This window comes from Arachis ipaensis, chromosome B9 (genome assembly GCF_059453495.1).
Source record: "Arachis ipaensis isolate K30076 ecotype BB chromosome B9, ASM5945349v1, whole genome shotgun sequence".
In the NCBI taxonomy this organism is placed as follows: Eukaryota; Viridiplantae; Streptophyta; class Magnoliopsida; order Fabales; family Fabaceae; genus Arachis; species Arachis ipaensis.
The window spans coordinates 19,654,791-19,665,894 of record NC_142444.1 but is presented as its reverse complement, the minus strand read 5'-3'; the positions used below and the strand labels follow the sequence as shown (position 1 = coordinate 19,665,894).

The 11,104-nt window shown below is 47.6% G+C and overlaps 2 protein-coding genes across 2 annotated transcripts; both read right to left on the bottom strand.

Annotated features, from left to right (window-relative positions):
* Positions 1-5,216: 5,216 nt before the first annotated feature.
* On the bottom strand, positions 5,217-5,630 carry LOC148543940 (uncharacterized). The gene has a single exon (XM_088498789.1). The coding sequence runs from the start codon at positions 5,628-5,630 to the stop codon at positions 5,217-5,219; it is 414 nt and encodes a 137-aa protein (XP_088354915.1).
* A 367-nt stretch (positions 5,631-5,997) lies between these two features.
* LOC148543939 (uncharacterized) lies at positions 5,998-7,106 on the bottom strand. Its single transcript, XM_088498788.1, has 2 exons — positions 6,168-7,106; positions 5,998-6,117 (listed from the first exon to the last, which is right to left on the bottom strand). The coding sequence occupies exons 1-2, from the start codon at positions 7,104-7,106 to the stop codon at positions 5,998-6,000; spliced, it is 1,059 nt and encodes a 352-aa protein (XP_088354914.1).
* Between the last annotated feature and the right edge of the window lie 3,998 nt (positions 7,107-11,104).

The following is an 11,104-nucleotide window of genomic DNA, read 5'->3' as shown; positions in this document are numbered from 1 at the left end:
GGCAAAACGAAATTCTTTGGCATCTGAAAACTGACAATCTTCTCTGAGAAAGGATTGTCTATCGTCAGCCTTTCTTTAGGTGGGGTGACCTCCTAGGAGCCCGAGTCCAGAGGTCGCGCTCCATTTGAAGTGGCGCTCTTAAGGTCCTCTATGTTGGACTTTCCGTTGTGAGATGCTTCTAGGAGGTCGGCCATTCTCCTGATCTCTGCCAAGAGGGTAGCATTCATCGTTACTAACTCCTCATTAGTGGGAGGATGAGTTGCGGATATAACCTCTTCGTCCATGATCCTGCAAAGAGAAACTAAAGCGTGATGTATGTGGAGTTAGATTTTAATAACTTCGGCCCCACGGTGGGCGCCAAATATTTTGGAAAGGATACTCTTTCCGAGTTATACGTTAGTCTTGCGTTAATACGAAGCACCTGACAGCTCGATCTAAACTGGGAGTATCCTCGTGAACTCGGATCCAAGCGTGGTACCTGCAAAAAGGACTTCGGCGCTCAAATCAGTGAAGAATCACCTAGAAAAAATGAGTGTATAATCAGTGAGTTGGTGTTAAATAATATGCGGACCCTCTTCGACCTTGCTCCTGTTTTATAGATTGGTTGCTACTGAATGAGTCATTGGCCTAAGCTGAGATCTTCGTGGCTGACTTTGGGGAGAGATCATGGGAAGAGGTTTGTTAGGATAAAGTCGTTTGATTTTTAAATGTGGGTCTACGTGCCAAGGTATAACGCAGTTCATCCGATGTTATAGAGATATCGTACATAACATATAAAATTTTTAATAAATCAAGCTTCCATCAATTATTTTTACCGCTTATCGGTTGGTTAATCAATCACTAATAGTCAATACTACACATTTTTAACTTATTTTCACATATAGCAATATTAAAGTCTGAATTTTAAATATAATTATAATTCAATCAAATATAATATTAATTAAAGATAAATAATTTTCATTTAAATGCCAAATAATATTTATTAGAACACAATCTCTGAAATATAGTAACCAATAAACAAGAATATCTACATAATTAATCATCTAAATGCCATAATTGCTTCAAGTTAATCCGAATCTATCCAACTCTATTTGAGGTGTGGGTGTTAGCTCAGAGAACGTTCTTGTTAATTCATGGCTATGCTTGTAAAATCTTTCTCAAAATTTCAGATTATCTAATTTGCTTACAGCTTAAAGGAAATCTCCAGAAATAAACTTAACAACTGAACATATTATTAGTTAAAAATTAATGAAATTTTTATTATATTTATAGTTATTAATTATCAAAATTCAATTTGAAATATATGAAGCTAACACTTATTTGATTATAATTTAGAAAATAAATTCTTATATTCAACCATATACATATTCAAACAAACATTAGATGATACATTAGTAAAAATTTTAAATTATATTTAAATATATTAATTATTAAAACTCAATTTAAAATAAAATATCGCACTAACATTTATTAGATGCAATTCGGATCGAACAAGAGATTAGTTCTCTGTTTAAACCTATATCGAACTGGTTGAACTGGTATTATTCTTAATTAGAACCATACCTTTAGGCTTTAGCTATTATCAGTGAAATTGATCAAGTTTTATAGAGTGTGTAGATAGTAAATATGTATGAAGAGCATACACAAACTTTATCACTTAAAAAGTTATTGCAGAAATCCAGAAACCATAAAAAAAAAAGGGCACAATGAGTTCTATAGCATTTGCAAAGCTTTGTTCTCTAGTTTGCTTGTTAATAAACTCGCGTCACATAAAATGTATAAAAAAACATGGTTTTGCTTATGGTGTGTACGAGATGTCTCCGGTACGGTTTGAAGGGTGGATCGGGAACCCGCGGGCAAGGCTGGAACCGGATTGCTTGACTGGAGCGATGGGGGGTGGTACCTGCAAAGACACTCCGACGCTCAAGTCAGAATGGATCTGAGAGGTATGAGGTGTGTGGGATGAATGATACCTGAAGGGACTTGGGTCCTCCTTTTATAGGTGATGGCCGTTATCTTATCTTATCTTGTTTGATTAAGATAAGAGAGATATTTGAATTCGAAAGTTGGTTAGGAGCTTTGAAGGGCCGGTTCTGGGCCTTCGGGTCGAAACGGGTTGTCCCCGGGTAACCGGGTATGCGGGATCCATGGGTCGGATCCGTAACAGTTGCCCCCGCAGCGGGAGAGCGAGCGAGATCGGTCTGTCGCTGGGAGACGTTTGTTATGGGCTCGATTTTTTCTTGGGTGCCCGTCTGATTTCTTTGAGATGAGGTCGGTGCCTCGGTTTTCGTATCGTGGAAGATTCGTCTGACCGTTTAGGTCTGACGTGACTCCTCCGTATCAGTTGCGTCTGTTGCGTTCTTCGAGGCGTTACCTTCTTTCGAGGGGGGTATTTATTGCGAGCTGCGCTTTTTCTTTTTTGCCCTTGCGTTTGCTTTGCTTTCTAAGGGTATTTTCGTCGTTTTGCTTTTTTCAAAAACCGTTTTGGTTTTCCTCCTTCAGTTCCCTCGTTCTGCTTTTACTTCTCTATTGCTTCTTTTTCCAACCAGAGTATTTCCCATTCTCCATTTTCGCTTTCTATGGTTTTGGTTGGTCTTCTTCTGCGGCATCTTTCCTTCGGGTTTTCTTCCTTTGATTTATCAGGTTAGCATTTCTCTTGTTTCTTTTTGCTTCTTCTGCTTTGTTTTCTGCAGTATTTTGTTTTTGCTAAGTGTAGTTTTAGAGTAGTTTTGTGGTGTTTGTATGGTGGTTAGATAGTTCTGTTAGGTTTCTAGAAAAGGGTTGGGGCGAGTGCCACCGTATAATTAGTGGTGTGCGGTGGCGGTGTTTGTTTTTGGTTTTTTACCCGCCGTCGTTTTCTGCCGTGAGGTTTGGCTGACGGTGGTGCTCGTCGATATTTTAGGTATGGCTCGCCGACGGACGGAGGGTGTGAGGGCTCCGGTGGCCCCGGCGGGGGGTGTCCCTGACCTTTTTTCTTGGGTCACCAGTGATGTTTGGGGGACGCCGTCACGGATGACGGAGGCGGACCTCCAACGGCTCCGTGATGAAGGGGCTGTTTGTGAGGGTGGCGATGCCAAACGCCACTACGAGCTTGCCCTCCCTGGGGTTGACGAGAGGGTTTGCTATACCAATCTCGACTCCCCGACAGTGCCGGATTGGATGTGGGTGTATGAGGCGATGTTTACCCGGCTTGGTGTTCGGCTTCCCTTTTCTCCGTTTGTTCAGCAGTTGTTGAATCGGTGCTCCGTGGCGCCGTCCCAGCTACATCCGAACAGCTGGGCGGCGATACGGTCTTTTGAACTTGTTTGTGATTTTTTAGAGCTACCTGCCTCAGTAAATGTTTTTCTTTTCCTTTTCTTGTGTACTCTTCCGACTAAGGAGGGGAAGCATAAGAAGGGGTATGTATCTTTCCGAGCTCAGCCCCACCGTCGGGTTTTTGGTTTGTATGAAGACTCCTTCCATGGTTTTAAGAGTGGTTACTTTAAAGTTCGTCCCGCGAGGGGGCATCACCCTTTTTGGTTGACACTGGAGGGTGAACGTCGGTTTCCCACTTACTGGAACTTTAAGGCTGGTCCGTCCGTGTTTACTCGGGTTTCGAAGGAGTTCTTGTCCTCGGAGGAGCGGGATATCACTCTTGTTCTGTGGCAGTTATTTGGGGAGCGTCCTCTTAATCCTCGGGACGTGATGGGTGATCCGGTTGCTTGCCGGTCGTATGTTGGTGTGTGTCGTGTGTGTCCGTTCTTTTCTTGGTTTTTATGTTTTGTTTCCCGTTTTCATAACTTGGGATTTTTGTTTCCTGTTTCCTTGCAGTTGAGATGGCTGGTGGCTTGACATCCTTGGCGCGTCTGAAGGCGGCGATGGCCCAGGATGAGGGGTCGTCGTCCCCGGCTACTCCTGTTTCTAATCCTGCCGTGGATTCTCAGCTGGTTTCTCAGGAGGTGATTTCCTCGGGTGTGCGGGCCGATGCTCAAGTTTCTCCTGGCCCTGCGAACTCTCTTGAAGTCGTCGTGGTGACGGCTGCTGAGGCTTCTCGGAAGAGAAAGAGGCCTGAGGACCCGAGCAGTGAGACTTTTGAGGATGAGGGTCTTGTGCCCAGCGTGATGGATCGACGCTTCGATGCCCCGGGGTTTATTGATCAACACTTGATGCCTGGAACGGAGCCGTTTTTTTATGGCTGCGATGTTTCGTTCCAGGCCAAGTCGGTGTATCGGGCTCTCCTCCGGTCTGCCGTTGTTGTTCGGAAGGCTGAGCCTGTGATGGCTCAGGTTGGTTTGCTGGATAAGAAGCTTCGTCATTCTCATGCTGAGGTATCCAAGTTGAAGGGGGAACTTGAGGCTGCCGAAGCTGCGAGGGAGAGGGCTGTGAAGTCTTCTGAGGAGGCTGGGGCAGAGATTCTCTGACTTGCCGAGGTTGAAACTTCGCTTCTCTCTCAGTTGGCAGAGGAGCGGCAGCGGGCTTCAGATGTGGGTTCTCAGGCTGCCATGCTTCTTGCCGAGTCGGAGGCTCTAAAGGCCGAGGTTGCTGCCTTGAAGAGGGAGAAGACAGAGTTGCTAGCTGATGCGAAGGATGCAATTGCGGCTACCGAGGAAACGATGAGGGCTCAAGCTTCAGTGCTAGCTCCTGGTGTGGATATATCCGTGATGGGGGCCTTCAAGACTGTTCGTGATGGCCAGATCGTTGACCTCGAGTAGCTTTTACCTTTATCTCTTTGGATTTTTCTTTGAACTGTGTTTTTGGATATTTTTGGATGGCCAAGGGCCGTGTATTTTGATTTTGGAACACTTTATTTTCGTTTTAATAGTGCTTATTGGCCGTTCGGGCTTTTTGTATGTTCCGTTGTTACGTTGTTTTTGGGCCGTCCGGGCCTATCATACATTCCGTTTTAGGCTATTCCGTATGTATTTCGTTTGTTTCCTCGGACCGTCGTTTGGTCGGGTTCTTTTGTGGATATCCGCGTGTTTGGGCCTGGGGGGTGATCAGTCCCCCAGTTGCGGCCGTGTTTTTGTTCCGTATTTGGGACACTTAGGAAAATAGAAATAGCTGTTTTAATGGAATTTTTATTGATGGTTGGGCCTCGTTAAAACCCTCCGTTTGGTGGCGGGAAAGAGTACCCGAGTTTAAAACTTAGATGAGAAATAAAATCTTAGAATTTGTAAACTGGTAGGAGAAGTACAAAAACAGAAATGAGGACAGGGGTGCGACCTTTGTAGGTTGGTCTAGGCGTAGTATCGTCGCAAGTTGGCGGCGTTCCAAGTTCTCGGGACTTCGTCGCCGTTGAGCCGTTCGAGTTTGTATGCTCCTTTTCCGATTACAGCCTTGATTCTGTATGGTCCTTCCCAATTGGGGGTGAGCTTCCCTTCTCTTGGGGTCGGGGGACCGATATCGTTTCGTCGTAAGACGAGGTCGTCGGCCGCGAATTCTCGCCGGATGACTCCGTGATTGTATCTCAGGCTGATTCTTTGCTTTAGGGCTAGCTCCCTGAGATGGGTTATACTTCTTGTTTCGTCAATGAGGTCTCGTTCTTCTTTCTCGTCGTTACCTCCGACCGTTTTTCTGGGGCTTGGGTCTCCGATCTCTACCGGGATGACCGCCTCAACACCGTATGTTAGTCGGAAAGGTGTTTCTCCCATCGTCGTTTGAGGTGTGGTTCGGTATGACCATAGGACCGACCCGAGTTCGTCGGCCCATAGTCCTTTGGCTTCGTCGAGCCGCTTTTTAAGTCCTTTGACGATTATTTTGTTTGCGGATTCCACCTGTCCGTTTGTCTGAGGGTGTTCTACCGAGCTGAAGCGGTGAGATACACGTAGCCCCTCTAAAAATTCTCTGAATTTTTTGTCGGTAAATTGGGTTCCGTTGTCCGAGATAACGATCTCGGGGATCCCGAATCGGGTGATGATCTGACGCCAGAGGAATTTTTGGCATTGGGTTGCCGTTATAGAGGACAGGGGTTCGGCTTCGATCCATTTAGTGTAGTAGTCTATGGCGACGATGAGGTATCTAAGCTGGCCGGGTGCCGTAGGGAAGGGTCCGACGAGGTCGATGCCCCAAGTGCCGAACGGTCGCTCTGTCGATATGGTGCTTAGCTGGTGTGGCGCGGCTTGGTGGATATTGGCGTGCCTTTGGCATTTGTCCCAGTTTTTAACTATTTGTATGGAATCCCGGATAACCGTGGGCCAGAAGTAGCCTGCTCTGATGACTTTTTGGGCTAATGTTTTGCCTCCGACGTGGTGACCGCAGCAGCCTTCGTGGATTTCACGGAGTATGTACTCCGTGTTCTCGGGTTCGATGCATTTGAGCAGGGGTTGCAAGAATCCGCGTTTGTATAGCTGTCCTGCGACAATGGTATAGTTGGCGGCTTCCCTTTTTATTCGTTTTTCCTCTTTGGGGTCTGGTGGCAGTGTTCCATCGAGGAGGTATTGCAGGATAGGGTAGGTCCAAGATCCCTGGTTTGAGATTGTCAGGTGAGCGTTGGTTGTTGTTGACACGGAGGGTGTCTTAACGACTTCCTGGATTAGCGATTTGTTACCGTGTCCGGGTTTGATACTGGCTAGCTTGGAGAGTAGGTCTGCTTTGGCATTTCGTTCCCTAGGGACGTGCTGTATGGTGACGTGTTCGAATCCTTCTTTTAGTTTGTTTACCTTGGCGAGGTATTGTTGGAGTAGGGGATCTCGTGTCTGGCAGTCTCCGTTAATTTGGGAACTGACTACCTGTGAATCGGTATTTACTTCTAGGATCTTTGCTCCGACTTCCCGGGCTAAGGATAGGCCTGCCAAGAGGGCCTCGTATTCTACTTGGTTGTTTGATACTGGAAATTCATATCGTACCAACTGTTCGACCGTGATCCCGTCTTGGTTTTCGAGTATGACTCCGGCGCCTCCGTAGGTGGAGTTTGATGAGCCGTCGACATGTAGTTTCCATGATTCGGGGGTGAGCTTTCCCGGAGTCATCTCGGCGATGAAGTCGGCCATAGCTTGTGCTTTGATCGCATTTCGGGGTTCGAATTTGATCTGGAATTGAGATAGTTCGATGGACCACGCTAGCATTCTTCCCGCTAGGTCGGGTTTCTGTAACACCTGCTTGACCGCCTGGTCGGTTCGAACCGTCATGGGATGAGCTTGGAAGTATTGTCGTAGGCGTCAGGAGGCTGTAAGGAGTGTGAAAGCTAGCTTTTCTAAGCGTGAGTAGCGAGCTTCCGCATCTTGTAGGACTTTGCTTATGAAGTATACGGGTTTTTGTTCCTTTTTCGCATTTTCATGGACGAGTGCTGCTGCAAGTGCCTCTTCCGTTATGGAGAGGTATAAGTAAAGTGTTTCCCCTGTTTGGGGTTTGGCGAGGATTGGTGGTTCCGCTAGGACCCTCTTGAAGTGTTGGAATGCTTCTTCACATTCCGTCTCCCATTTGAAAGGGGCTCCTTTTTTCATTAGTTTGAAGAAAGGGGTCGCTTTTTGAGCCGATGCCCCGAGATAGCGCGATAATGCAGTCAGTCGGCCAGTAAGCTTTTGGATGTCTTTAAGATTTTTGGGGCTTGTCATCTCGAGGACGGCGCGATATTTCTCTGGGTTTGCTTCAACTCCACGTTGCGTAATCATGAAGCCGAAGAACTTCCCTGCCTCCATTTCGAAGGCACATTTTGCCGGGTTGAGTCGCATTTGGTGCTTTCGTAGGGTGTTCATTATGACCTTGAGGTCGTCGGTTAGTTGTTCGCCGGATTCGGTCTTGGCGAGCATGTCGTCTATGTAGACTTCTAATTTGTTATCGGACAGGTCTCGAAATATCTTGTTAACAAGTCTTTGATAGGTTGCTCCAACATTTTTCAAGCCGAAGGGCACTACTGTGTAGCAGTACGTCCCGTCCGGGGTGATGAACGCTGTTTTCTCTTCGTCTGGTCGGTGCATCAGAATCTGGTTGTATCCGGAATATGCGTTCATGAAGCTGAGGTATCGGTGACCGGATGCGGCGTCTACCAATCCGTCGATGTTTGGTAGGGGAAAGGCATCCTTCGGACAAGCTTTGTTGAGGTCCGTGTAGTCGACGCACATTCGCCATTTCCCGTTAGATTTTTTCACTAGTACGACGTTGGCTAGCCAGGTCGTGTAGGGGAGTTCCCGGATGAAGTTGGCCTCGAGTAGGGCTTTAACTTGTTTTTTGACTTCGGTGGCTCGGTCTGATGATATTTTTCTTCTCCTTTGTGCTATTAGTTTAGCTTTGGGGTCCACGGCTAGACGGTGGGACATTAGATCGGGGTTTATTCCTGGCATGTCGGCTGGTGTGAATGCAAACAGGTCTCCATTTTGTTTCAGGAGTTGAGAGAGTTCTTCTTTGAGTTCATATGGGAGGTTCCTATTAATAAAGGTGTATTCATCTTTGGTTGGTCCTATTTGTAGTTTTTCCATATCTCCTTCTGGCTCTGGCCTGAGTTGGCCGTCTTGTCGGGCATCCAGATCGGCTAGGAATACTCCAGTCGCATCTCGGGATTTCTTCCTTAATGCTAGGCTGGTGTTGTCGCATTCGGCTGTGACTTCTCGGTCTCCGTGGATGGTACCGACGGAGCCGTCCTCGGTTCTGAATTTCATAAGGAGGTATTTGGTAAAGATGACTGCGGAGAAGTCATTGATTGTTTTCCTTCCGAGGATCACGTTATAGGCTGTGGAGTCTTTTAGGACTACGAATTCAGATAGGATTGTCTTCTTCTGGCTGCTCGTTCCTATGGTGATGGGAAGTGTGATTGAGCCATCTGGTTTGAGGAAGTTGTCACCGAGTCCCGTGACGCCGTGGCGGTGTGTTTGGAGGTTGTCGTTGTGGAGTCCGAGTTTATCGAAGGCTCCTCGAAAAAGGATGTTTGAGTCTGCCCCGGTGTCTACCAGTATCCTTCGTACTAGTCCTGTTCCGATTCTAGCTGAGATGACGAAAGGGGCATCCTCGGCTGAGGTGCCGTGTTGGCAGTCCTCCAGTAAGAACGTTATCGTATTGTCGGCCGCGGAGATTGGGGCTTGGTTCCTTACAGCCATTACCTTGAGGTCTTTCTTCATTGTTAGTTTTGACTTGCTCGATACGTCCTTGCCTGTGATGACATTTACTATGATGGTCAGATCTTCCTCTGGGCTTTCCCTGGGGGGTTGCTTTTGGGTTCTTGGGTTACGTCCTTCTCTCTCCGACGACCTGTCTCTCTCCGCGCGTCTCGGTTCTCTGATGATTTTGGCAAATTCTGGGAGTTTGCCGTCTCGTATGGCTTGTTCAAGGGCATCTTTAAGGTCGAAACAATCTTGTGTTTTGTGACCGTAACCTCGGTGGTATTCGCAGTAGAGGGTTTTGTTGCCTCCTGTCCTTTTTTTGAGTTGTCGGGCTTTCGGAATGATACCTCGATCTGCTATTTGGTGGTATATCTCGGTAATTGGTGCTGTCAGGGGCGTGTAATTAGAGAATTTGCCTATGCTCGGTGGTCGGCTGGTCGGCCTGGAGTGGTCCCGTTGATTCTCTTTGGGTGTTGGGTTATGGTGAGAAGCCGAATTGCCGCATTGGGTGTTGCCGTGCTGCCGCTTGTTGGCCCCGACGACCTGGCTGACTTCTTCGTCGTTGATGTAGTCTTTGGCGACGTTTTGGATCTCATGCATGGTCCATACCGGTCTGGTGGTGAGGTGTTTGCGAAAATCTTCGTTCATTAGCCCATTGGTCAGGCAAAGGCTTGCGACGGAATCCGTGAGTCCGTCGACCGTTAGGCATTCGTTGTTGAAGCGGTCGAGGTATTTTCTTGTGGATTCCTCTTGTTTTTGTGTGACCCCTAGTAAGCTGATGGGGTGTTTGGCTTTAGTGATCCTAGTAGTGAACTGGGCCATGAACTTTCGTGTAATATCGTGGAAACTGGCTATGGATCCGTTTGGGAGGGCGTTGAACCTTTTGATCGCTGGCCCGGCGAGGGTTACCGGGAAGGCTCTGCATCGGACCGCATCGGCCGCTCCTTCTAGGTTCATTCTGGCTTCAAAAGCCGTTAGATGTTCTTGGGGATCCTTAGTTCCATCATACTTCATATCGGTAGGTTTGTCGAAGCCTTTGGGGAGTTTTGCTCTTAGGATTCTTTCTGTAAAGGGTGTAGCTCCCATTATTATATGGTCGTTTCTCGTGCGTTTGGTGTTTCGATCCCTCCGATCTTCGTTTGAGTAGTGTTGATAACTCAGATCTTGAGAAGCGCTGCGGTTATGTTTCTTGTTGTATCGCCGTTCTGGCGATTTCTCGTGTCTGTGGTCGCGTGAGGAGCTGCGACCGTCTCTTCTGTCGTGTCGTCGGGTTGGCGACCTACCGCGGCGAGACCTTGATCTGGAGGTTGCATGGCTTCCGTGTTCGTTGTTGTATTTTTCTTTATTGGTTATCTTGCCTTCGAGTTCCTGAACCCGGAGGCAGAGATCCTGGATGATCTGCGCCGCTTTGTCCCTGGCTTTCTCAGGATGTCGTCGGTCCGTGACGTCGTGGTCGTTCGCGTTTTGGACAGTACTCGCTATTCTCTCTTGGTTTGTGACCTCTCGGTGCTCGGGGGTTGGGTTAATCGGTTGAGAGTCATCCTGGCTTGAGGGGGTTTCCTCCAGGACGTCCCCCATCGGGCCCAGCTGGCGCAGAATCCCCACAGACGGTGCCAATGTACGAGATGTCTCTGGTACGGTTTGAAGGGTGGATCGGGAACCCGCGGGCAAGGCTGGAACCGGATTGCTTGACTGGAGCGATGGGGGGTGGTACCTGCAAAGACACTCCGACGCTCAAGTCAGAATGGATCTGAGAGGTATGAGGTGTGTGGGATGAATGATACCTGAAGGGACTTGGGTCCTCCTTTTATAGGTGATGGCCGTTATCTTATCTTATCTTGTTTGATTAAGATAAGAGAGATATTTGAATTCGAAAGTTGGTTAGGAGCTTTGAAGGGCCGGTTCTGGGCCTTCGGGTCGAAACGGGTTGTCCTCGGGTAACCGGGTATGCGAGATCCGTGGGTCGGATCCGTAACATGGTGGAAAAAGTAGGAGCAGGATCAATCTGGTGGCTATATTTGGTGCCGTACAAAGGGTTGCGAATTTAGAATTTTATCCTTCAACTTGTGCTAATAATAAAACATGCCAGTTGA